The sequence below is a fragment of the Macaca thibetana genome, chromosome 8 (assembly GCF_024542745.1).
Source record: "Macaca thibetana thibetana isolate TM-01 chromosome 8, ASM2454274v1, whole genome shotgun sequence".
Lineage (NCBI taxonomy): Eukaryota > Metazoa > Chordata > Mammalia > Primates > Cercopithecidae > Macaca > Macaca thibetana.
In genome coordinates this window covers 77,707,393-77,733,823 of record NC_065585.1, presented here as the reverse complement: position 1 = coordinate 77,733,823, position 26,431 = coordinate 77,707,393, and the positions used below count along the sequence as shown (strand labels likewise).

Sequence of the window (26,431 nt, the reverse complement as noted above, 5' to 3'; positions counted from 1 at the left end):
CTAGTTACATAGTAGTGAAAAAAAGTTACAGTCTCTACCCTAGTAGAACTTACAGCCTAGTGAGAGAACAGATATTAAAAAGTGAACACATGAGCCAGGCACAGTGGTTCACACCTATAATCCCAACACTGGGAGGCTGGGGCAGCGGATCACTTGAGGTCAGGAGTTCGAGACCAGCCTGGCCAACATGATGAAACCCTGTCTCTACTAAAAATACAAAAATTAGCCGGGTGTGGTGGTGTGTGCCTACAGTCCCAACTACTTGGGAGGCTGAGGAAGGAGAATTGCTTGAACCCGGTAGGCGGAGGTTGCAGTGAGCCTGGGCGACAGAGCAAGAGACTGTCTCAAAAAAGAAAAAAGAAAAAAAAGAGTAAACACATGGCGGGGCATCATGGCTCATGCCTGTAATCCCAGCACTTTGGGAGGCCAAGGCAAGAGAATCACTTGATCCCAGGAGTTCGAGACCAGCTTGGGCAACATAGTGAGACCTCCCATCTGTACAAAAAAAATTTTTTACAATAGCTGAGTGTGATGGTGTATACCTGTAGTCCTAGCTACTCGGTAAGCTGAGGTGGGAGGATGGCTTGAGCCCAGGAGGTCGAGGCTGCAATGAGCCATGATCATGCCACTGCACTTTAGCCTGGGCAACAGGGTGAGACCCAGTCTCAAAAAAAAAAAAAAAAAAAAAAAGTAAAGACATTAATGAATATATAATACAAATTGAGATAGATGCTATGAAGAAAATCAACAGGATGTTATGAGAAAGAACAATGGAAGGGACTTACTTTGGATTTTAGGGAGACCTCTCTAAGGAAGTGATATTTATTTAAGCAAATAGCTGAAGAATGAGAAGTCAAGTTAGAGGGGAACCACATATGCAGGTGTTTTCAAAATACTGAAAGAGGTCCAGGGTGGCTAAAACATAGTAAGCAGAGTAAGCATCGTAGTTGAGGTTAGAGAGGAAAGTAAGACCAGACAGACCATGGTAGAAAATTGGGATTGTAATCCAAGTGCAATGAGGAACAGAGAACTAATGTGATCAATTATATTTTTGAAATACCATGTTTGGAGTTGGTATGGAGAATGGGTTGGAGGTATGGAGAATGGTTAAGAGCAGAAAGTGGGAGACTAGTTGTTGTAGTCCAGTTAGTTGATAATGAGAGATTCGACTAGGTAGAGTCAGTAGAAATGGAAAGAAATTAGTGAATTAGAGATACACATTAGATGCAAAAACCAATAGGTCGTGCTCATGAACTAGATTTAAGAGTTGGGGGTAGGGGAAAGGAGGAGAGGGAGTAATTAAGGAAAACTCCCATGTTTCTGCCTTGAGCAGCTGGGTGGATAATCATGCCAATTACCAAATCTGGGGAGAAAGAAAGAAAAAGAGCTGGGAGAAAAATCAAATTATAGATATAACTTTGAGATATTCTATAGTCTGAGCACAGTGGCTCATATCTCTAATCCCAGCACTTTGGGAGGCCAAAGCGAAAGGATTGCTTGAGCCCAAGAGTTTGAAACCAGCCTGGGCAACATAACAAGACCCTAATTTAAAAAAAATAATAAATGGCCAGGAGCGGTGGCTTACGCCAGCACTTTGGGAAGCCGAGGGGGGCGGATCACAAGGTCAGGAGTTCAAGACCAGCCTGGCCAACATGGTGAAACCCTGTCTCTACTAAAAAGACAAGTAGCTGGGCGTGGTGGCATGCGTCTGTAATCCCAACTACTCGGGAGCCTGAGGCAGGAGAATTGCTTGAACCCGGGAGGCAGAGGTTGCAGTGAGCCAAGATCATGCCACTGCACTCCAGCCTGGGTGACAAAGCAAGACTCCATCTCAAAAAAAAAAAAAAAGTTATATATATGAATTTTTGTTCATTCCTACTTAAGCAGTGGAGGAAAAGAGTATATATATAGCTTTTTTTTTTTTTTAAAGGAGATATCCTACAGATATATCAATAGAGAGATAAAAGAATCTGGAGCTTAGAGAAAAGTTCTAACCTAGGAATATAATTTAGGAATCACCAGCATAGAGATGGTACTCAGAGCCAAGGAATGGATGAAATCGCCTAAATAGAGACTAGTGGGAACCCCAGGACTGCCCTTGAAGATTTATACGGGGTTGTGGAGGAGGAACTAACAAAGGAGGCTTAGGAGCAGTAGCTAGAATATAGAAAGAAAATCAAGTGTTGTGTGATTTTCTAAGAAATGAGAGTTTTTCCAGAAAGCGGCAGAGTGGTCAACTGAATCACATGCTACTGAGAGTTTGAGTGAGATTCAGTTTGGTAACCTAAAGGTTGTAGGTAGCCATGATCAGAGCTATTTCAGTGGCATGGGAATGGAGATGAGGCTACAGAGACAGCACACATAGACAAACTATGAAGATGAGGAAAAAAAATGAGGGAATCACTGGAGAAGGATGTGTTGTTCAGGAAGGAACTTTTTTTTTTTAAGATAGAAGGTATAAAATCGTAGGATGTGCAGTAGAGAGTAAACTAATAACACTATACAGAAAGACAGGAAGATCAACGAGTGAACTACAAAAAGGGTGAGAGGGGATAGGATCCAGGGTACATGTATTGGCCTCTGATAAATGGGTCACTTATTCATTTTACAGATGGGAAGAAAACAGATACAGAACCAGGTAGGTTTGTAAGTTTGGCCATATACTTTACTTGATGTTATTAGCTGAAAATGAAAGGTTTGAGGAGCAAAGAATGGAATATAATAGTCATTGTTGGGGCTACAAGAGAAGTGTCCGAGGGAAACTCAGCAGGCTTGCCAGGCAGGTGATCGTTTAGAGTTACTGTGATTCACTTAAAGAGAAAAGAAGAAATGCCAGTTGTGTGATTTTCTGCCTAGCAGCCTTCATGCCAGCACAAGGTGAATGGTTGGGTTCGTGCAGAGTTGAGGTTTTGATAAGTGAGTGTGGCAGAGTGGTGCTGAGGGGCAAAGGAGTGGGGGGACTTTTAAAGGGAGGGACTTTTAAGCTGGTTAACGAAGAAAGTGAATTAGAGGAAGCAGATTGGAGGTCTCTGAAGTAGACCTGAAACATTTGAGCAAGTGAACTGGAAGCATAGGAGGTAGAGTAGGGGAGTGGGTTGTGGTTTTGAAGTGAGTGGGAACTCAAGGTTTTGAAGTAAGTTTCTGGTGATATTAGTTTCCTGTGACTGTGGGATGTATGGCTGAGGCGGAAGGGAAAGGTGGGACATCGCAAGGGAGTTAAATGGGTCATCCACATGAAAATCACTGAATGTCAGGTATTAGGGAAGAAAGAAAGATTTTGAGCAAAGTGCTGAGAGCTGCTGGTTGACTATAGAAGGGGAAGGACAGTAAAACCAGGTGGCACTGAACATCAAAGAAGAAAGGATTTTTACCAAAAGGGAAGCATGGGCAAAGAATGGTCTGGAGGCAGCAGAGGGGCAGCAAGCTAGGTTCTGACTGTGTCTTGTGACACTGTGTATATGGGATGTTTGGGAAAAAATAGCTTCATTTTGGAGAGGCACAAGGAAAGCAGTGTTCTTAAGGGATAGTAAGCTTTCAGAGAAGGTCAGGTAGGAAAGGAAGCAGTCAGAAGTCTGAGGCTGTTCTTATGAGGCTCTAGGAAGGTGGGCACTGCCTGGCACAGTTGCTAGACTGTACTCTTGGCCTGTCACATTAAGTACTTGTTCAATGAATTAATGAATACAGGAGAAGAGCTTATCTCCTCATGGTCAATTTTTAAATTGAAGTAAAATATACATAAAATCTACTTATTTTAACTATTTTAAAATGTTCAGTTCAGTGTGTTAAGTACATTCACATTCACACTGTTGTGCAACCATCACCACTGTTCGTCTCCAGAGCTTTTTCATCTTCCCGAACTGAAACTGCGTGCCCATTAAACAATAACTCCTCATTTCCTCCTCTACTCCTCCTGGGAACCATCACTCTACTGCCTCTATGAATTTGACTATTCTAGGTACCTCATATAAGTGGAATCATACATTTGTCCTTTCATGACTGGCTTATTTCACTTAGCATAATGTTCTCAAGGTTCATCCATATTGTACATGTATTAGAATTTCCTTCCTTTTTAAGGCTGAATAATATCCTATTGTATGTAAATACAATGTTTTGTTTATCCATTCACCTGTCAATGGACATTTCTGTTGCTTCCACCTTTGGCTATTGTGAATTACACTGCTATGAACATGGGTGTGCTAATATCTCTTTAAGACCCTGCTTTCAATTCTTTTGGGTATATACCCAGAAGTGAAATTGTTGTATCATACAGTAATTGTTTACTCTTTCTGATGCCGCCATCCTGTTTTCCACAGTGGGTGCACCATTTTCCATTCCCAACAGTGCACAAAGCTTCTAATTTCTCCACATCCTCTCCAACACCTGTCATTTTCTGTTTTTTATTTTTATAATAAATCCTTATGGGTGTGAGGTGGTAGCTCATCGTAGTTTTGATTTGTATTTTCCTAATGATTAGTGATGTTGAACATCTTTCTCGTGTGCTTATTGGTCGTTTTTCTTTAGAGAAATGACTAGTTCTCTGCCTATTTTTTAATGATTATTTTCTTACTGTGGATTTATAGACCTCTTTATCAGAGATATGATTTGCAAGTATTTTCTCCCATTCCATGGGTTGTCTTTTCACTGTTGGTTGTATTGTTTTATGCAGTTTTAAATTTTGATGTGGTCCCATTTATGTATATTTTCTTTTGGTGCCTGTACTTTTGATGTCACATTCAGGAAATCATTGCCAAATCCAAAGTGAGTCTGTCCTTTCCCGTAGAATGGTCTTGAAACCCTTCCATAGATTTATGTGTCTGCCTTTATGTAAATGGGTTAAACAACTGAGAAATGTACTACAATGTCTTTATCTTTGATCATCCACTTAATCAAATAAAGATTAGTGTTTCCCTGCTTTCCAGTACCTTTTCTCCCTACTCCTGTCACGTCCTCACATCAGTAGTCAGCTTCAAAACTATAATGACTATTTCAGTAGAAGACAAATTTCTAGTTCTAAACTTTATAAACATCAACATACTTCTTCCATTGGCCCTGGTACCAATGTTTGTGCATTTACTGAACCTGCTTTCTGGGTTTCAGAAAACAAGAGTTAGATTTCAATAATGGTTATTGAAATACTCTTCTGAATAGGTCAAAACTTAATTTTTTAACTTTTATTTTTCACAGAACCACATGGGCTTGGGCTTAATTTTTAAGATTCCAATAAAATATTTTGGTTGAAAATGTGATTTCATATTTGTCATCTTAAGCAGTATTTGTCATTTACACTCTATTATCTTCTTCATTTAGGGGCCACTGCATTTTGTGTTGCTCCGAATGCAGTATTTCCATTTGAACTGTATAATGAAGAATACTTAGAGCAAAGGGATCTCTATCTAACTCAGTGCCAACAACAGCTGGAACAATTTATTGCCACATATGGACCTGGGACAACTATTTTCTCTAGTGATGAATAAACAATTTGAGGAATTTTTGTTCATTCCTACTTAAGCAGTGGAGAAAAAGTGTGAGTATTTTGAGAGTGACTTTGAAGTAATGCTTTGATAATACTTTGTACAGGAATATATTACAATACTATTTTTAAAAATATAAAATATAGTCCCCTCAAAACTAATTGCTAATGTGATAAATACTAATCCAAACCTCTAAAACCAACAGAATTTTAAAACTTAGAACAATGTGGACAATTTAATAGTGATAAAGTTGTCAAGGAGAATACTATAAAGAAAAACTGGTTAGCCCAGAATACCAGTGGTGAACAGATAAAAATATAAAGAATGTTGCAATTTAAGCAGTGTGTAAAATGTCAACATTTATGTAGTTCACTCTACTGTCACAAGATGGCAATAACTCTTTACCTACAAATTAAAACATTTTTCTTCACTAGTGAACTTGCTAAACTCATGACTAAATATTTTATATAACCCCAAGTTTCAAATGTAAGGCCTTTTCATGCTTTATTACTGGCATGTCCATTACATACTACTGTTTTAGAAGCCCTAAATATGGAATCAGGAAAAGCCTTGGAAGTTTTCATGTATATGCCAGGTTAAATGAAAAAATACTTTACACGGAATCAAGGAGCCAATAACTTATAAAGTGGCTCTCTAACCCTAACTGGTTACAAGAAAGGTTCCAAAAGGCAAAGAAACCAACTTGCAAATCTAGTCCTCATTTTTGGAGGGAAGATATCTGCTGTGAAGATAGGGGTATCATGAGAAAACAAATTTACCTTGTAAAATTTATAAATTCTTTTTAGTTCAGTTTCCATAACTTTAATAAAAGATCAGTTCTATTCACAGAAAAGCAAAATGTCATTACCAAATTGTCACTTTATTAACCAAGATGCTACCATGCATCAATTCTTTCAAAATTGGTCCCTTAACAGAGATGCTTAACTATACAGCTGGACCTCTCATTCTCCACAGGACCCAGAGGAAGTTGTTCAGTATTATTGAATACCTACTAGTAGCAGGGAGAAAACAGTATTAGTTTTCAGAAGCCAAAGGTAGTATTTTTGTTGAGACGGGGTCTTGCTCTGTCATCCAGGCTGGAGTGCAGTGGCACGATCTTGGCTCACTGCAACCTCCACCTCCCAGGTTCGAGAGATTCTCCTGCCTCAGTCTCCCAAGTAGCTGGGATTACAGGTGCACTCCACCATGACCGGCTAATTTTTGTATTTTTAGTAGAGACAGGGTTTCACCATGTTGGCCAGGCTGGTCTCGAACTCCTGACCTCAGGTGATCTGCCTGCCTTGGCCTCCCAAAGTGCTGGGATTACAGGTATGAGCCAACGCACCTGGTGACAAAGGTAGTCTTCAGCAAAATATTTACATATTACAGTTCTAGAATGTTAAGACGTTTATTTTGTGCTTCTCAAATACTACATTTCAAACATGTCTGGCTCTCTATGGGGTGAAGGCAAAACACATTCCTATTTTATAAAACTAGGATCCTTTTACAATTGGAAAGTTTAAAAAGTTTTTTTTTTAATTTTTTTTTGAGACAGGGGCTCTCACCCAGTTTGGAGGGCAGTGGCGCCATCTCAGCTCCCTGCAGCCTTGACCTTGCAAGCAATTCTCCCACCTTAGCCCTCCGAGTAGCTGGGACTACAGGGACATGCTACCACCCTGGGCTAACTTTTGTGTTTTTTTGTAGAGATGGGATTTCGCCATGTTTCTCAGGCTGGTCTCAAGTTATCCTCCCATCTCAGTACCTCAGCTTCCCAAAGTGTTGGGATTACAGGAGTGAGCCACATGCATGGCACAAAGATGGCTTTTATTTACTTACCTATATTTATATATACATATTTGTATGCAGCTGTCACCCAAACTGTAGCGTACTGATGCAGTCATAACTCACTGCCACCTTAATCTCTCCAGCTCAAAAAACCCAACCTGTCTCAAAGATAGTTACTTCACCACAAAAAAATTTAAATGTTTAAGTTTCTCATTACAAAGGCTGCATTTACTAGTCTTTTATTTCAGTGCCTAAAGAGTAGAAGTGTACATTCAGAAACAAACAATTATGGGAGGTAATTCATTAATATTAAATATGATGCCAATGGTATTTTAAAGGTCATTGGAGAATTAGAAGGGGGTAGGGTGCGGGATGAAAAATTAATGGGTGAAATGTACACCATTCAGGTAATGGCTGCACAAAAAGCTCAGACTCCAAACTACTTCATATACCTATGCAACAGAACTGCACTTGTACCCCCCAAGTCTATACTGAGGGAAGTGACTAAGATGTTGCTATACAGGTTTTATACCATTTATCATATAAAAACTATAACCTTGGTGAAAGGAATTTATAAGCTAGTACTCAACAGGAGAAAAGATTTAGCTCTAAGCCTTCACCCAGATATAAATTCAGCTTGAGAATTCTTGCCAATTTAGTCCTAGACAGATTGGCCTGCCCAGTCATTTCTCTTAACATAGCATATTGCTTAGTTATTACATGTACTAGTATTAGGATGACTTTTTTGTTCACAAAGATGAAAGCAAACTGAATAAAAAAGGTGAAACCTTTATCTGTAAGGGGGAATTTGATTGCTATTTGGCATTAAAGAGCTTTAAGATTCCAACCATCTGGTACAACAGCAAACTCTGAAGGGGGAGCCAGACAGGGAACCTAGAGGTACATGTCTCCCCAGCTGTTGGCCTCAATGAGAATCACCACCCATAAATAATCTAATTATTCACAAGATTATATAATCTTTCGAATATGTTCAAAACAGGTCTGACTAGTGACTATGAGAATGGAGCTATTTAGAATTGATTTAAAAGAAAACACTTTATTGTTCAGCAATTAAAACAGTTAGCCAAATATGTATTTTTCTCCATAATTTATTGTGATGTTATCAACATCAAGTAAAATGCTCATTTTCATCATTTGCTTCTGTTCGTGTTTTCTTGAACAAGTCTTCAATTTTCCTTCCAAAATGTTGCATGCCACACCTCCAAAACAAAGTCAGAAACCAACAGTGAAAATCATTCCATACTCAAAGTTCTCATATAACCTCAATATTCACAAGTCGTTCCTCAAAAACTTAAATGTTGAGAATACCCCACATGCAAAAGCAACTTCAACAAGAATTGGCCCCCACCCTTTGAAGTTTATCAGATACTTTCTGAACTATCAGCAGATAGAGTTGCTTGACAAATCACTTACTTGAGGCAATGAAGCAGAAGTATTTTTAAACATGACAGCAAAGAACATTCATCTACAGCAACCTATATGCTAAAAAGAAAGAATATTCACCCTTAATTAAATTATTGCCTTACATACATGTCAGTAATTAATCAATGTACATTACTGGCATCTCAGTCTTAAAATTATTTCTTCAAAGACACCCTCAGCTGGGTAAACGGCAAAAAGTAATTTAAGTCATCACTGTGCCAGCTATTAAACCTATCTGTCAAGAATATATCACATAACTAACATTAATTAAATTTAGGTACCTCAATACATGACGTGTGATCCTAGTAGTTTTTTCACAGCCTTCTACAAGTTTTTGGAAAACATTTGTCATGATGACCTTCATACACCTTCACCGCAAAGGCTTTCTTGCACCTGGAAATTAAATATTATATTTCGAATTCCCATTTTTATTTGCATTTTGTTTGGCATCTTATATGTAGGAATGGTCCAAGAAGAGAATCTCATTCCTTTAGGAACTGTACTTGCAATCTACCTTTCAGACTCCCAACCCACTTTTTAATAAAAAAGTACTATTATTCTAGTACCTGTTTCTGCTTTTTTGATAGTCAATACTGACAAACCCAAACCTCTGTAACTGAGTATGTTTGTCTGATTACCACCTAATAATTCCACAAATTAGCTTATTCCAAACTGGAAACAGGAGCCATTAGCACTGGCTGGAAAATGGCAGAAACATTTTATGATATCCTACACTGTGACAGTTTTGACTTTAAGACACAATGGTCATAGTGAGTACACAGCCATTGCTTTTCTGTCTCACAGCTCGACGAGGATGAGCTATGAGCCAGGTTAGATGTATAAAAACTGGCGTGAAGACCTTCACCTAAAAACATTAAAACAGCAAACCTAGCAGTTTTGGAGCAGGGATACCTACGTTGGCATTTTTACTGGACACATGCCTGTAAAATTAAGTCCCAAGTTAACAAAACACTGCAAAGAACATGGACTGGGGTAAAAAATCATGTCATACAGCACCGCAGGAGAATACATCATTGAGCCAGGCAGCAATAGGAAATGATTTATTAAGACATACAAGGTTAGACCTTGCAAAACAATCATTTTCATGTGCTGAAATGCTGAAAATATTTCACACAATCAATATTAGGAATATAAATTACTGGTTTTGAGTAATTAAAAAAATTAACTGAAACAAAAATGTTTCATTTTAATATTATGATTCACAGGAACTGCAGACAACATGCATAATCCTGTCTTCACAAAGCCTAAAAAATGGGCCAGACACGGTTTCTCACGCCTGTAATCCTAGCACTTTGTGGGGGCTGGGGCGGGAGGATCACCTGAGGTCAGGAGTTCTAGACAGCAAAACCCTGTCTCCACTAAAAATACAAAAATAAACCGGGCGTGAGGGTGGATGCCTGTAATCCCAGCTACTCGGGAGGCTGAGGAAGGAGAATCGTGCCACTGCACTCCAGCCTGCACGGACGGGAGCGAGACTCCATCTCAAAAAAGCAACAAAAAAACCCAAAGCTATCCACACCACCCCCTCCCCCACAAAAACCAAAAGACTGATGGGCACAAAATTCCAAATGGTGGGTACCTATGAATAGGAAACAGGGGAATGTAAACAACAGATACTCTAGTATTGGTAATATCATAGTTCTCAAATGTATCGGTGGATTCTTTTGTATTATGCTTCAGAACTTTCCTGGACTACCAATTTTATCAATTATTTCGTTTGGAAATTTTTAGAAGTCCCAGCACTTACCAGTGAAAACAGAATTCAAGCTACTGAAGCCTCAAAAATAAGAATACCAAAAATATTTCAAGTATAAGCCATGACATTCGTCCTCTTGACAATTAACGATTGTTTCGCACGAAGCAATGCATTTCAAATTTGAAGAAAAAAAAAACTACCTATACCAAGTCTCACTGACGAAATTTTAAAATTTGTTTCTATGGCCGGGCGCGGTGGTTCATGCCTGTAATCCCAGCACTTTGGGAGGCTTAGCCGGGTGGATCATGAGGTCAGGAGTTCAAGACCAGCCTGGCCAAGATGGTGAAACCCCGTCTCTACTAGAAATACAAAAATTAGCCGGGCGTGGTGGCAGGCATCTGTAATCCCAGCTACTCGGGAGGCTGAGGCAGAAAACTGCTTGAACCCTGAAGGTGGAGGATTCAGGGAGCCAAGATCCAGCCACTGCACTCCAGCCTGGGCGACAGAACAGACTCTGGCTCAAAAAAAAAAAAAAAAAAAAAAAAAAGTTTCTGAATAGCTAACAGATTTTTCCAGCCTCCCAGCTGCTGACCGGTTTCTTCTGTATTATGTCCAGAAATACACATCTCTATGTAAATACAAGCATCTCCGTGTGTAGCAGGCATTTAGCCTAAGGGACTTCCATACTTGCACGTGTTGTTCTCCGACCTCCATGCCTTGACTTTAGAGCATATTACGAAGGAAGGTCCAGGAACAAATACCGACTAGTTCTACGAATGGGTCGAGACTAGTTATGACTCAGTAAACTGCGCTTATTACAATTTCAAAGCCACTCACAAAGTACGGTCCAGTAAGGGTCATCCTGACAACTAACGGATAATCACCTTCCTATTTATAAAATGCTCCCTTTTAAGGAAAACAAGCTGCCTACTAAGAGCCTGAAACCGCCAAGGTCGCACGCACAACTTAGATGGGGACACAAGAGAGATCTGGCCAAGGCCGGGTGGAGCACGAAGCCCCGCGGCGGTCCCTTGCAGGCACCTCCTTAAGTCAGAAGGCCCTTCACCAGTTTCAGAGCAGAGGACAGTGAACCGGTGTTGACGGATAAAGGTCAGCTAAGCCACCCAGGTGGTTACTGACAAAACCTGACTGCGCAGATGGCTTGTGGGGAAAGCTCGTGGGCCTTGGGGGTGCCCGGAGCGTAGCCTTTGGGCCTACGCAGCAGCCGCCCGCTCCGCTGCGCCAGGGAAAGGGACAGGGGCCGCGCTCGGCACCCACATGGCGGAGGAACCCGGCACATAGAGGAGGAGGACCTAAGACCGCGATCACTCTCACCTCGCAGAGCACAGCTACGGGCCCGCAGGCTCCGCCGCCGCCACCACACCAGCATGACAGACGGTTCTTCGCGCTTCTTCCTCCCTCGCCGGTCGCGCGGGAAAGGAAGAGCGACATCGGAGGGCAGCTCTTAGGCACTCCTATGGCCCCGCCTCTTCCGGTACGCGGCCCCGCCCCTCCCCGGGTGAAAAGGGGCTGAGTGCCGGGGCTCTGGGAAGGGGGCGGAGGGGAGATGAGACCTGCACCTTAGCCCTCTTCCCTAGTTGCGCGGTGCGGCGACGCTGTGTGCCACACAGCAAGTTTATGTGGGGGCTTTGTGACTTCCCGCAGGGGCTTTCCAGGGTCAGGAGTACCTCTGCTAGAGCTTGTCAATGATTAATGCAGTTTGCAGTGGATGCAAACGAGCAAAAGGCCGGGCGCGGCGGCTCAAGCCTGTAATCCCAGCCCTTTGGGAGGCCTAGGCGGGAGGATCACCCGAGGTCGGGAGTTCGAGACCAGCCTGTCCAACATGGCGAAACCCCCATCTCTACAAAAAAATTGGCCGAGTGTGATGACGCGTGCCTGCAGTCCCAGCTACCCGGGAGGCTGAGGCACGAGAAATCGCTTGAACCCAGGCAGCGGAGGTTGCAGTGAGCCAGGATCGCGCCACTGCACTCTAGCCTGGGTGAGACTCCGTCTCAAAACAAACAAAAAACACACATATATATAGCATTCGTAAAGCAGTTACCTACCTTGTTTATGAACATGCTATAATTTGCTATTGATTTCCATGTCTTATTACTCCTGTTTTTCTCAATCATTGTATTATAGAATCCTGGCTGCAAAGCACTGGGTTTAATGCTGGAGGAGAAAGATTTATGATCTTGTTGCCAGAAAGAATACACGTGAAAACATATGATTAAACAATTGAATTATTTAAATATAGGTCATCTCTCCTTAATTTTTTTGGCTTTTGTTTTGTTTTGTTTTGAGACGGAGTCTCGCTTTGTCACCCAGGCTGGAGTGCAGTGGCACAATATCGGCTCACTACAAGCTCCGCCTCCCGGGTTCACGCCATTCTCCTGCCTCAGCCTCCGGAGTTGCTGGGACTACAGGTGCCCTCCACCACGCCCGGCTAGTTTTGTTGTATTTTTAGTAGAGACGGGGTTTCACCGTGTTAGCCAGGATGGTCTCGATCTCCTGACCTCGTGATCTGCCTGCCTCGGCCTCCCAAAATGCTGGGATTACAGGCGTGAGCCACCGCGCCCGGCCATTTTTTTTTGTTTTTTGGTTGGTTGGTTTTTTTTTTTTTTTGAGACAGGGTCTCCCTCTATTGCTCAGCCTGGAGTGTAGTAGTGCAGTCATGGCTCACAGCAGCTTCCATCTTCTAGGATCCTCAAGAGATTCTCCCACCTCAGTCTTGAGTAGCTAAGTGCTCACCACCATGCCCTAATTTTTAAAATGTTTTGTAGAGATGCGGGTCTCACTATGTTGGTCTCCAACTCCTGGCCTCAAGCAATCCTCTCGCCTTGGCTTCTCAAAGTGCTGGGATTACAGGCATGAGCCACAGCGCCTGGCCAATCTCTCCTTTAGAAACTGGAAATCTAAGAAACGAATACAAAATCCAGTACACAATTTCAATTTGCCTCAAGTCACATAGAGTATGAATATCTAAGCCTAGTAAGCTTAGCAAAACAAATTGTGATTGTACCTCCTTTAACAAAGGATTGCAAAGTACTTTACAGGAGCTTAAAAATCTTTGCTTGGGCCTCCAAGTGGAAGTTGTTTCTCCTGTTAAGTAGTGACATGGACCTCAACCTGCTTCATGGACCTCCTGGGTTCAAGCTATTCTCCTGCCTCAGCCTCCAGAGTAGCTGGGATTATAGGTGCCTCCTGCCACACCCAGCTAATTTTTGTATTTTTAGTAGAGATGGGGTTTTATCATGTTGGCCAGGGTGGTCTTGAACTCCTGACCTCAAGTGATTCACCCACCCCGGCCTCCCAAAGTGCCGAGTTACAGGCGTGAGTCCCTGCACCCAGCTATGTCTTCATATAACAACATTCAAAGGTGGGAAGGAGGGACATTTCACATGTTTCTCTTTTAACTAGGTTGGAAAATCTTCCCGAGAACGCCCACAGTTGACTTGTCTTCTGGTCTCACTGGCCTTGATTGGGTTACAAGTCCAGGCATTATCAGCTTATAACATGGGAAAGTGGACTCTGACAGAAAGGGAAGGGAGATGCCTGTTCCATAGGCTGCTAATAGTGTCTGCACACAGGGGAACCTTAACTTTAAAGTGTGAGGGTATTGCTGTGAATCCATGAGCTCACCTCTCATTACTATTCAAAGTGAGAGAAGATTACAAGGATACGATGAAAGATACAGGAATTCTGACAAAGAATGGATACAGATTTTCAGTTCCACTTCTGTTACAAAAGCAAAAATAGCTTTTCTTTAGCATAGCTTTATTGACATACAAAAACTGCACACATTGAAAATGAAAAATTGGATAAGTTTTGACATATGTGAAATCATCACCTGTGAAATCATCACCACATTCAAGATAATCAGCATACTCATCATCCCTAAACATTTCTTCATTCCCTAATCCAAAAGTCACCCTCACATCACTCCCCTCAACTGCACCAGGGAACCACTGACTTGTTTTCTGTCATTATAGATCAATTTGCTTTTTCTATAATTTGTTTCAATGAAATCATTCAGAATATACTTTATTTACAGTGTTATTGAGGTATTATTGACATACAAAAAAACTGCACATATTTAATGCATACAATTTGATGGGCCAGGATGCACTGTGTTTTGGTCTGGTTGCTTTCACTCAGCATAATTATTTTGAGATTCATCCATGCAGTTGTGTGTTACAACAGTTAATTCCTTTTTATTGCTGAATGGTATTCCCTTATCTGAGTATACCACAATTTTTTTTTTCTGTTTTTTGTTTGCTTGCTTGTTGGTTTGTTTGTCTTTTGAGACAGAGTCTTGCTCTGTTGCCCAAGCTGGAATGCAGTGGTAGGATCTTGGCTCACTGCAACCTCTGCCTCCTGGGTTTAAGCAATTCTCCTGCCTCAGCCTCCCGAGTAGCTGGGACTACAGGCGCCTGCCACCAAGCCTGGCTAATTTTTGTGTTTTTAGTAGACATGGCGTTTCACCATGTTGGCTAGGCTGAGCTCAAACTCATTGCCTCAAGTGATCCACCTACCTTGGCCTCCGGAAGTGCTGGGATTACAGGTGTAAGCCACTGCACCAGGCTCCTGTCTTCTTCCTCTTCCTCTTCTTCCTTTTCTCCTCCTCTTCTTCCTCCTCCTCTTGTTCTTCCTCCCTCTCTTCTTCCTCCTCCTCCACTTCCTCCTCCTCTTCTTCCTTCTCCTCTTCTTCCTTCTCCTCTTCTTCCTCCTCCTCCTCTTCCTTCTCTTCTTCCTCTTCCTCTCTCTTTCTGTTGAAGCCTTTGTATTTCTTCATCTCTATCGAAGACCTCCTTGACTTCCTCTCTTCTTTGAGTTCATTTCTCGAATTTCCTCTTCCTATGCAAAACTTTTTTTTCCTATAGTTTCTTGTTGGAAAAATGCAAAGTTTAATGTTCACTACTTTATGTTTTGCTCTTAGTAAAGAGATTTTTGGAATTTAGAACTCCCTTTTCCCTTTCGAGTCTGTCATCTCCAAAAGGGCTTAAGAAAGTTAATCTAGAGACTCAGAGTTGCCTAGAAGCCTTGATTACTAGTGTCCATCATTTCCCATTGTACTTTTAAAATATTCACTTGTGTGTATGGTCAATTGATTTTTGGCATGGGTGCCAATACCATCTATGTGGAAAGGACAAACTTTCCAACAAATGGTGCTGGGAAAACTGGATATCCAATGCAAAAAAATAAAATAAAATAAGTTGGACCTTTATCTGATATTATATAAAAAAATTAACTCAAAATGAATCAAAGACCTAAATTTAGGAGTTAAAACTATAAAATTCTAGAAGAAAACATAGGGGACAATCTTCATGACACTGGATCTGGCAGTGACTTTTTGGCTATAACACCGAAAGCACAGGCAACAAAAGGAAAAATAAATTGTACTTCATCAAATTAAAAAATTTTGTGCATCAAGGGATACAGACAAGAGAGTGGCCAGGCTAGTCTCCAACTCCTGGCCTCAAGCGATCCTCTTGCCTTGGCTTCCCAAAGTGCTGGGATTACAGGCATCAGCCACAGCTCCTGGCCAATCTCTCCTTTAAAAACTGGAAATCTAAGAAACAAATACAAAATCCAGTATGAAATTTCAATTTGCCTTAAATAACATAGGGTATGAATATCTAAGCCTAGCAAAACAAATTGTAATTTTTGGTCTTTATATATTCCAAATATTTTCTCCTAATCTGTGGATGGTTTGTATTTAATAACACTGAACCATACACTTAAAATTGGTTAAGATAGTAAATTTTGTTACATGTATTTTACTACAATAAACAATGTTTTTCTTTTCTTTTTTTTTGAGATGGAGTCTCACTCTGTCGCCCAGGCTGGTGTGATCTGAGCTCACTGCAAGCTCCACCTCCTGGATTCAAGCGATTCTCCTGCCTCAGCCTCCCGAGTAGCTGGCTTTACAGGTGCCTGCCACCAATGCATGGCTAATTTTTGTAATTTTAGTAAAGACAGGATTTCACCATGTTGGCCAGGCTGGTCTCAAACTCCTGACCTCAAGTGATCCACCCACCTCAGCCTCCCAAAGTGCTGGAATTACAGGCGTGAGCCACCACATCTGGCCTACAATTAATAATTTTTTAAAAGACATTTTAAAAAGGAAAGAAATCCACCTATCTTCACATGGCCTATCTCATTTTCTGCTTCTCCTTTCTGGTGATGCTACAGTCACCATGGCCTACTCTTAGTTCTTGGAATATGTCAGATAATTTTCACATCCCAAGGTCTTTACTGTTGCCTGGAATTCTCTTGTCCCAGATTTTTTAGTAGCTGACTTATTTTCTTTTTTTGATCTCAGTTTTAATGTCAACTTCTCAGAGAGGCCACATTTCCCCCACCTGTCTAAAGTGGGCCAACTCCAACATATCTCCCTTTTTATTTCCTTCATTAACACTTAGCATAGGCCGGGTGTAGTGGCTCATGCCTGTAATCCCAGCACTCTGGAAGGCCAAGGCGGGTGGATCACCTGAGGTCGGGAGTTCGAGACCATCCTGACCAACATGGAGAAACCTTGTCTCTACTAAAAATACAAAAATTTAGCCGGGCGTGGTGCTGCATGTCTGTAATTCCAGCTACTTGGGAGGCTGAGGCAGGAGAATTGCTTGAACCACTGCACTCCAGCCTGGGCAACAAGAGTGAAACTCCGTCTCAAAAAAACCCCAAAAAACCACTTAGCATAATCTGCAATTTTCTTGTTTATTTACTTACATACTTTCACACCCTCACTGCATATAAATCCTGTGATAGGAAAGTTCTTGTCTTATTCACCTTTTTATTCCTGGCACCTAATATAGTCCCTAGCACTTAATAAATATTTGTTGAATGAATAAATAAATGAATCACACATATGTGCTGATTTGGAAAAATTTTCAAGATATTTAAAAATTTTAAAGCTAGGTGCAGAAGGTATTTGGAAAAACTGCATTTTTGGTTAGATTTAAAAAATGCAGGACGGGAGGGAAGATCACCTGACCCTAGGAGTTCAAGACCAGCTGGGCAACATAAGGAGACCCCATATCTACAAAAAATTAAAAAATGATCTGGGTGTGGTGGTACATGCCTGGTGGTATAGTCGCAGCTACACCAGAGGCTGAGGTGTGAGGATAGCTGAACCCAGAACACTGAGGCTGCAGTGAATCTGATCTCACCACTGCACGCCAGCCTTGGTGACAGAGTGAGACCCTGACTCAAAAAAAAAAAAAAAAAAAAAAAATAAAATAAGCAATATATGTGATTGTTAATGCATAGGACTTTTTTTTAAGAGACTACAAAAGCACCTGTTTATGACTGGGCATGGTGGCTCACGCCTGTAATCCCAACACTTTTGGAGGCCAAGACCGGTGGATTGCTCAAGCCTAGGAGTTCCAGACCAGCCTGGGCAACATTGTGAAACCCTGTCTCTGCAAAAAAATACAAAAAAATTAGCCAGGCATGGTGGCGCGTGCCTGTAGTCCCAGCTACTTGGAAGGCTGAGGCACGAGAATCACTTGAGCCCAGGAGGTGGAGGTTGCACTGAGCTGAGATGGCACCACTGTACTCCAGACTGGGTGACAGACCAATACTCTGTCTCAAACAAACGAGAAAATGAAAAAGAATCTGTTTGTAATTTTATAATGAATGCCTCTAGGAGTGAAACTTGAGTTTGTGGGGAAAGTGATCTTCTTATTTTTTAATATATCATTCTTTCCTATTTGGATTTTTACTATGCATATGCATTGATTTTGTAATTAAATTAAATTGAAAAAATACTATTAAAGTAGTACATTTTCTCTGCAGGGTGCAAAACTAGACCATTTCTAAGATTTGCCCCATCAGCCCATTATTTCTTCATCCTGAGTGGCATTATAAAAAGGGTTCAGTACTTTCCAGCAATGAGTGCATCCCTGGGGGGTCACTGGTCTCTAAGTTGCTGAACTGAGCTAATGCTGACAATTACGAATACAACTAAAACCACTTCAAGGGGAAAATTTCATGGTTTAAATGTGATATAGTTAGTTTATCAAAAGTAACTTTTAAAAAATAGCACTTCTTTGATGATATAATCATGATTACCTACCTTATGAAGTTTATGTTGTATAGATAGACATACATGTCGATTCAGGGACATATAGGATATTATTTTTTATGGGCTGTCATAATCTATAGTCTGCACTTACATATGTGAATCTCATTAGTAATTTAATACATTTGGCCCTTGGCCCTTTTTTATATTAGTGAATGATTTAGAGAACCTCCCATGTCCCCTAGATATTTGCAGCAGAAAATGGGGTTGGAACTGGTAGGCAGTTGGCTGTAATAACTATATCCTTGTGCTTTTCCTTGCTCAATAGTAAGCATGTCAAAATAGAGTTAATGCAAGAGAAATGTAAATGACCCTAGTCATAAATGCATGACTTTTCTATATAAGATTCTTTTACCTGAAGCAGAATTATTTCTAAACATAATATTGACATTGAGATAATCGTAGTATTTATACCTCTCGTTAAGGTTAAAGTTCCAAATCTGTGGAAAAATACATTAAATTGTCAGAAACTAGGGCACTGATCTAAATGAAAATTGATTCTTAAACACTTGAAATATATGAACTTCACTGAGATAATTTTGGTGAAAATTAACTAAATTACTTATTATTTCTGCCAGGATCCAAAATAATGAGGTAGTCACAGTGGCTTTAATTGTCAATGTGAGACACTAGTGTTCTTCTTTTCTGTTTAAACATTTAAATTTTATGTTAAGAATAAACTTTGCAAATAAGTACTTAAATACTACAAATTCTGAATGCAAAGGAATGCTTTAAAATTATTCAAGCTGGCCAATGAGACCTGATGGGAAGTCTGCTAGGGGACTTGAGGGAAGGTTTTCTTCTGGGATGAAGAGACACATATGGGAAGAAATGCCTCTTCTTCCCCGGATATTCTTATCTAGACACTGAAAGAACACCTGACCCTGTTGCAAATGTCTTGTTAAATGAGGGGGAGGGGGGTTTATCTGAGATGGCAAAGTGGAAAAGAGAAGGAGCCCAGCAACATAAAGACACCTAATAGTCACCAAATTAAATAGAATGAACTAGCCAGGGAGCCACTCCAGCGCAGGCTTCTTGTTAACATAAAATAATTTTTTTTAACTCTTAAAAAAGTATTCAAGAATGATTACACAGAGAGTCCAGAATGTGGAAGTAATTGAAACATTCAAACGAAGGTTAAATTACATTATTCACACTTCGGGGATAATATAATATAAATTATGTCCTGAAATTAACATCCCATTAAAGCTTTCAACAAATTACTATAAGGAATCAGCAACCCTTTTCTCAAATTTTACCAGCTTCACTTTTTTTTTTTGAGATGGAGTCTCGCTCTGTTGCCCAGGCTGGAGTGCAGTGGCGCAATCTCGGCTCGCTGCAACCTCCACCTCCCAGGTTCAAGCAATTCTTCTGCCTCAGCCTCCCAAGTAGCTGGGTTGTGCCACCATGGCCGGCTAATTTTTGTATTTTTAGTAGAGGTGGGCTTTCACTGTGTTGGCCAGGTTGGTTTTGAACTCCTGACCTCATGATCCGCCCACTTTAGCCTCCCAAAGTGTTGGGATTACAGGCGTGAGCCACGCTCCTGGCCACCATCTCACTTTTAAGGGACAATAAGTATGCTGTTCTTGAAAGTCTCCAAGGGAAAAAATAATGATTGACAAGGAAGATATTAACTGGAAGGAACAGTTAACTAGAGGGCATAATGTTGCAATTGCAGCCATGTAGAAAACTGATTTGAATATCCTTCGTGTGTGTGTATTTACATACGTGTTCTTGTGTGTTACATATGTATATGTCAGAGATTCCTGTGCCCCAAAAGACAAAAGTCACCTTTCAGAGAGTGTCATCCTTCTGTGTATATGAGCCCTCTCCCAGGAACCTGGAAATTTTGGTCCACTGGTGAGGTTATACATGGTCATGGGCTCTCTACCCCCTTGATAACCACACAGGACACAAAAACAGCAAGGCCCTATTTAAAGAAAAGAAAATGAATGACTGTCTTCCATTTTGCAACAGCCATCATACATAAATCTTGTAGTTCTTCAAAAAAAACAACATTTCCTCATGTGGATAAGCCTTTACTCTCTGGCTAGCTGCTATACCTTATCTACTGCCTCCACCCCACCGAGGTGGGATATCTTGGAGCAGAGGTGCTTAGAGATCATAAGTGGATTCAAAGACTCCCTGATTTGTTTGTGATGGGTTAAGTAAGTGAAGCTTTGTCTAAAAACTTGGGGTCACCAGAAAGGAAGTTACAGTCTGGCCCATGGGCATGACTTCCTCCAGGCCCCTCAGGAAGAAATTTAGAACAACGAACAGAGGTCAGATTTCAGTCCTCAGTTCCCCTGCATCTGAGGTCTATATGCCAGCAGATCTACCTGGTGGGGGTCCAGGTTTCTGAAAACAACTCAGATACATGTGCTAAGATGTTGAGACCTGTAATTCCAGCTACTCGAGAGGCTGAAGATGGAGGATCACCTGGGCCCAGGAGGTCGAGGCTGAAGTGAGCCATGATAGTGCCACTGCACAAAGTGAGACTCTTTGCACAAGTGAGCTACCCTGCCCGGCCGACTATTTGTATTTTTAAAAATTGATCTAGGGGATACTAATCTTTTTTCTTTCTTTCTTTTTGTTTTTATGGAGACTCACTCTGTCACCCAGGCTGGAATGCAGTGGTGTGATCTCAGCTCATTGTAACCTCTGCCTCCTGGGTTCAAGAGATTCAGCGATTCTCATGCCTCAGACTCCCAAGTAGCTGGGATTACAGGTGCCCACCACCACACCCAGCTAGTTTTTATATTTTTAGTAGAGACGGGATTTCACCATGTTGGCCAGGATGGTCTCCAACTCCTGATCTCAGGTAATCCACCCACCTCGGCCTCCCAAAGTGCTGAGATTACAGGCGTGAGCCACCGCTCCCAGCCTAGAAGGTTCTTTTCATCCCTTTATGCCTTCCCTGATCGCTTATAACTGAGTTAGGTGCCCCTGGCAGACACTTTTTGTTTTTTGTTTTGTTTTTAGAAATGGGTTCTCACTTTGTTGCCCAGGCTGGATTCAAACTCCTGGGCTCAAGATCCTCCTGTTTCAGCCTCCCTCACATTCGGTCCATAGCATCCAGAAATAATGTTTAACCAGTGATCTGAGCATCCCTTGGCCCAGTCAATTTGACACAAAAAATTAACCGTCATGTATGTGTAGCAAAGGCATCATGCTTCCAGAGTCAGTCACTGTAGGGCAGCTTCCCGTTTGGCAAGCAGAGTTCAGGTCATGACAGAAGTATCAGCTACCTTGGCAGCCCAGTTCCATGGAATGGATTTAGAAATTGTTACTATAAATCCAGCCCAGGTTAGTTTCATCTCATGATTCTGTAAGTCATTAATAACCTAAAACTTCTCCCTTCCCTTCCCTTCCCTTCCCTTCCCTTCCCTTCCCTTCCCTTCCCTTCCCTTCCCTTCCCTTCCCTTCCCTTCCCTTCCCTTCCCTTCCCTTCCCTTCCCTTCCCTTTCCTCCCCTCCCCTCCCCTCCCCTCTCTCTCTCTCTTTCTTTCTCTCTTTTTCCCTCCCTCCCTCCCTCCTCTCGTTCCTTCCTTCTCTTTCTCTCCCTCCTTTTCTTTCCTTTTTTTTTTTTTTTTGAGACAGGGTCTTGCTCTGTCACCCAGGCTGCAGTGTGGTGGCTCAATCACAGCTCACTGTAGCCTTGCCACCCTGGTAAGCCCCTTTCTATTTAAACTAGCTAAAGCAGATACTGCAGCCAAACTGATATACCTTCCTTACACGTGGGGGTAACTTTATGACCCAGTTCTGGCAATAAAATATAAGTGGAAGCAGCCAGGCACGGTGGCTCACGCCTATAATCCCAGCACTTTGGTAGGTGGAGGCAGGCGGATCACGAGGTCAGGAGATCGAAACCATCCTGGCTAACACAGTGAAACCCCGTCTCTACTAAAAATACAAAAAATTAGCCAGGCGTGGTGGCAGGCGCCTGTAGTCCCAGCTACTTGGGAGGTTGAGGCAAGAGAATGGCGTGAACCTGGGAGGCGGAGCTTGCAGTGAGCCGAGATTGAGCCACTGCACTCCAGCTTGGGCGACAGAGCAAGACTCCACCTCAAAAAAAAAAAAAAAAAAAATATATATATATATATATGTATATGTATATTTGTGTACCAACCGATGATTGATGAACAAAGGCACTGAAGCATGAAATAGCTGTGTTTGTGTGCATGTGTTTACTAATAATTAAAATGTAAAATAGGAAATGGTGGAGGGCAGTGACATAGGAAGAGGGTTCATAAATCAAGTTAAGGGGTTGGACTTCATCCTTAGATCATGGGATACCACTGAAGGGATTTGAGCAAGTATGTTACATCTTCAGGTTTGCATTTTTTGATAGGTTACTTGGGTGCAGCCAATACTGAAGGCTGGGAAAACAGTCAAGGCTACAAATTATAAGGTAAAAATGATGAATACCTGCAATAATTATTCTTACATACGTTTACAAATGTAAGAATATCAGTAGGGATTTTGTTTTTTGTTTTTTTTGAGAGGAAGTCTTGCTCTGCTGCCCAGGCTGGTGTGCAGTGGCTCCGTCTCGGCTCAGTGCAACCGCCGCCTCCCCAGGTTCAAGCGATTCTCCTGCCTCAGCCTCTTGAGTAGCTGAAATTACAGGCTCCTGCCACCACGCCTGGCTAATTTTTTGTATTTTCAGTAGAGATGGGGTTTCACTGTGTTAGCCAGGCTGGTCTCAAACTCCTGACCTCATGATCCACCCGCCTCAGCCTCCCAAAGTGCTGGGATTACAGGTGTGAGCCACTGCGCCCAGCCTGGTAGGGAAATTTTTTAACATGGCATTGCTAAGTCAGAGTGTGTACACTTACAATAGTGGGAGATACTGTCAAATTACATTTAAAAGAGCTTATACTCCCAACAGTACAAAAGTCCTCATTTCCTCACCTTCACTAATGATGAGTATTTTTCGTTTGTATCATTGACAGGTGAAATATGTTCTTCCATTGCTTTTTAAATGTGTATTTCTTAATTATGCCTGAACTTGTGTATTTTTTTGATAAATCTCCCTCCCTCCCTCCCTCCCTCCCTCCCTCCCTCCCTCCCTTCCTTCCTCCCTTCCTTCCTCAGATTCTCATTCTATCACCCAGGCTGAAGTGCAGCGGGAGAATCTCAGCTCACTGCAACCTCCGCCCCCTGGGTTCAAGTGATTCTCCTGCCTCAGCCTGCCAAGTAGCTGGGATTACAGAAGCCTGCCAACATCCATGGCTAATTTTTGTATTTTCAGTAGGGACGGGGGTCCTTGTTGGCCATGTTGGTCACGAACTCCTGACCTCAAGTGATCTGCCCACCTCAGCCTCCCAAAGTGCTGGGATTACAGGCATGAGCCACCGTGCCCGGCCCTGTTTGGTTTCTTTGTATGAACTGCTGTTTCTTACCATTTGTGGAAATTTTTCTTTTTTCTTTTTATTTTTTGGTGGGGGAGGAGGGACAGTCTCGCTCTGTCACCTAGGCTGGAATGCAGTGGCTCGATCTTGGCTCCCATTTGTGCAAGCTTCTACTAAGTTGTTGGTGTTTTGCTTTTTTGAAATCTGAGAACTGATTTTATGTAAAGAGATTTACTGCTTTATCATGTGTTGTGATTTTTTCCTCTGGCTTGTGTTTTGTCTTTTGACCTTGTCTTTTGCGAATTTTTTTTTATGTAGTCAAAATTAGCCATCTTTCCCTTCAAGGCAGCTTGCGGGTTTTTGTGTCATGCTTCACCTTGCATGTTTAACTCTTCATCAAATGGAGATAATAAGCCAGGGAAGACACACCTGGCTTGCACTGAGCTGCCTACACGCACTTTCTCAGCTATTATTTCATATCAACTTTGTGAGCTAAGGGGAAGAGGGCAAAAGGCAAGAGAAATGTATTGAGAACAAACCCTATACCAAGTGCTTACCACAGTGAGAGACCTGTAGCAAAGGACAGTGTTTTCCAACCAAACTAGGGGTGCAAACTCAGGTGCTTTAAGCATCCAGGCAGTAACGGAGCAGGTAGTCTAGGAAAGGAACCAGGCTCTCAGAGCCATACTGCCTGGGCCTGAATCTGGGCTCTGATTAGCTGGACAACGCTGGGCAAGTTTCTCAGACTCTTTCCTAATCCATTTGCAAAGGTCCAGGAAGGTCCTCAGTATCACCACAGTCATTTTGGTGTGTTCTAAACTATATATAAGGTCAAATAAGTTGGAATACTGAGCAATTAGGTTGTAAATTGTTGATGCAGATAGTTCATCTCTACTGTATAATTGGGCTAAAATGTCCATACCATGACTGGAATGTGAGGAAAACAATGTAGCTTTATGTCCTGTATCATCTTGTTCTAGAATCCCCACTCCTGAAGAGGAAAACCACCTGCCAAACAGATCCCTTTTGATGTTAGTCTCTGTTCATTAAATATTCAGCCAAGTAAAAGATGAAGCTGTATCAGTGCTGTTTACACTCAATGGGCTTCCTGCCTGCCCTTCTCCATCCATCCCTAGATGGCTTCAGGGAGCAGTTGTGAATCAAAAGGACATGGAGGGAGGGACTGCAGGCTCCCATGCTGTCTGTCCTCTGGGTCTAGACTGCACTGACATAGTGTCTGTCACCACCTGGTCCTTCAGGGTCATTTTGGCACCCACTGCTGAGATCCTGCATCCTGCTTACAATCTCCCCTTTTGCGGGCCATGTACTCTGTCTGCGGCCTCCCGTGTTCTGGCATCCTGGCCTGAGTACTCTCAGCAGCTTGTGACCTGTGGCAGCCTGCAGTGTGGGGCTGCCCTCAGGACCCTCCCTCAGCCATTGCTCATCTTGCCTGCCCGGGGTGTGGCTCTGGGCAGAATCCAGAGCTTTGTCAGGCTTTGTCTAGAGAACTGTGGCAAGGTCAGCCCTTGTCTCCAATTCCTCACTGCCCCACGCTTACCTATTCTTCCCAAGGTGGACACCAGTGGAGGTTGACACCTCCACTATCTCTTAGTGCTTTGGCCTCCCTTCCCTGTTAGCACCTTTAGTAAAACTCCATTTATAGACCTCCAATCTTGGCGCTTATACACAGAGGGGAGCTTTTGGAACTTAGAATTCGATTTTCTCTCTTCATAAAGTATGAAATTTAAGTCTATTATCTTGCTTGCTAGAGACTCTCAAAGTTATTTTTGCATTTTCATTTCTTTTTTGTTGAGATGGAGTTTTGCTCTCGTCACCCAGGCTGGAGGGCAATGGTGCTATCTCTACTCATTGCAACCTCTGCCTCCTGGGTTCAAGTGATTCTCCAGCCTCAGCCTCCCAAGTAGCTGGGATTATAGGCACCCGCCACCACACCCAGGTAATTCTTGTATTTTTAGTTGAGACGGGGTTTCACCATGTTGGCCAGGCTGATTTCGAACTCCTGACCGTAGGTGATCCATCCACCTTGGCCTCCCAAAGTACTGGGATTACAGGCATGAGCCACTGCACCCAGTCTATTTTTGTATTTTCAAAGGCGTACAGTGACTTCGCCTTTGGCCCTTAAGTCAATGAGTTAGGGACACTGAGGGCCACTGATCAGTTTAGTAATTAAAAATATATTATCTCCTCTTTCCTCTAAACTGCTGCATGCCCTAAGGATATTTACTCACATGAGAGTCCCTAACTCAGCCTGTAATCCCAGCACTTTGGGAGGCCAAGGTATGTGGATCACTTGAGGTCAGGAGTTTGAGACCAGCCTGGCCAACATGGTGAAACCCCGTCTCTACTAATAGGACAAAAATTAGCCAGGTTTGGTGGTGTGTGCTTGTAATCCCACTACTCAGGAGGCTGAGGCAGAAGAATCACTTTAACCTGGGAGGCAGAGGTTGCAGTGAACCCAGATTGTGCCACTGCACTTCAGCCTGGGTGACGGAGTAAAACTGTTTCTCAAAAAAAAAAAAAAAAAAAAGTCCCCAACTCATCACCTATTAAGA

At 42.1% G+C, this 26,431-nt stretch overlaps 1 protein-coding gene, 1 long non-coding RNA gene and 1 other non-coding gene across 3 annotated transcripts in view; 1 reads left to right on the top strand and 2 right to left on the bottom strand.

Annotated features, from left to right (window-relative positions):
* Positions 1 to 6,650, top strand: part of MCMDC2 (minichromosome maintenance domain containing 2) — a 50,131-nt gene extending 43,481 nt beyond the window's left edge. Inside the window, exon 14 of the mRNA XM_050802028.1 lies at positions 5,308 to 6,650. Within this exon, the coding sequence (XP_050657985.1) occupies positions 5,308 to 5,474 (167 nt within the window). The 3' untranslated portion in view covers positions 5,475 to 6,650. The remainder of the gene's footprint in view (positions 1 to 5,307) is intronic.
* Positions 6,651 to 8,293: 1,643 nt separating this feature from the next.
* On the bottom strand, positions 8,294 to 11,862 carry LOC126961515 (uncharacterized). The gene is made up of 4 exons (XR_007728321.1): positions 11,752 to 11,862; positions 8,981 to 9,092; positions 8,691 to 8,759; positions 8,294 to 8,476 (listed from the first exon to the last, which is right to left on the bottom strand). It is a non-coding gene; the product is annotated as an uncharacterized LOC126961515 (long non-coding RNA).
* LOC126961926 (small nucleolar RNA SNORD87) lies at positions 8,834 to 8,922 on the bottom strand. Its single transcript, XR_007728506.1, has one exon. It is a non-coding gene; the product is annotated as a small nucleolar RNA SNORD87 (small nucleolar RNA).
* Positions 11,863 to 26,431: the final 14,569 nt, after the last annotated feature.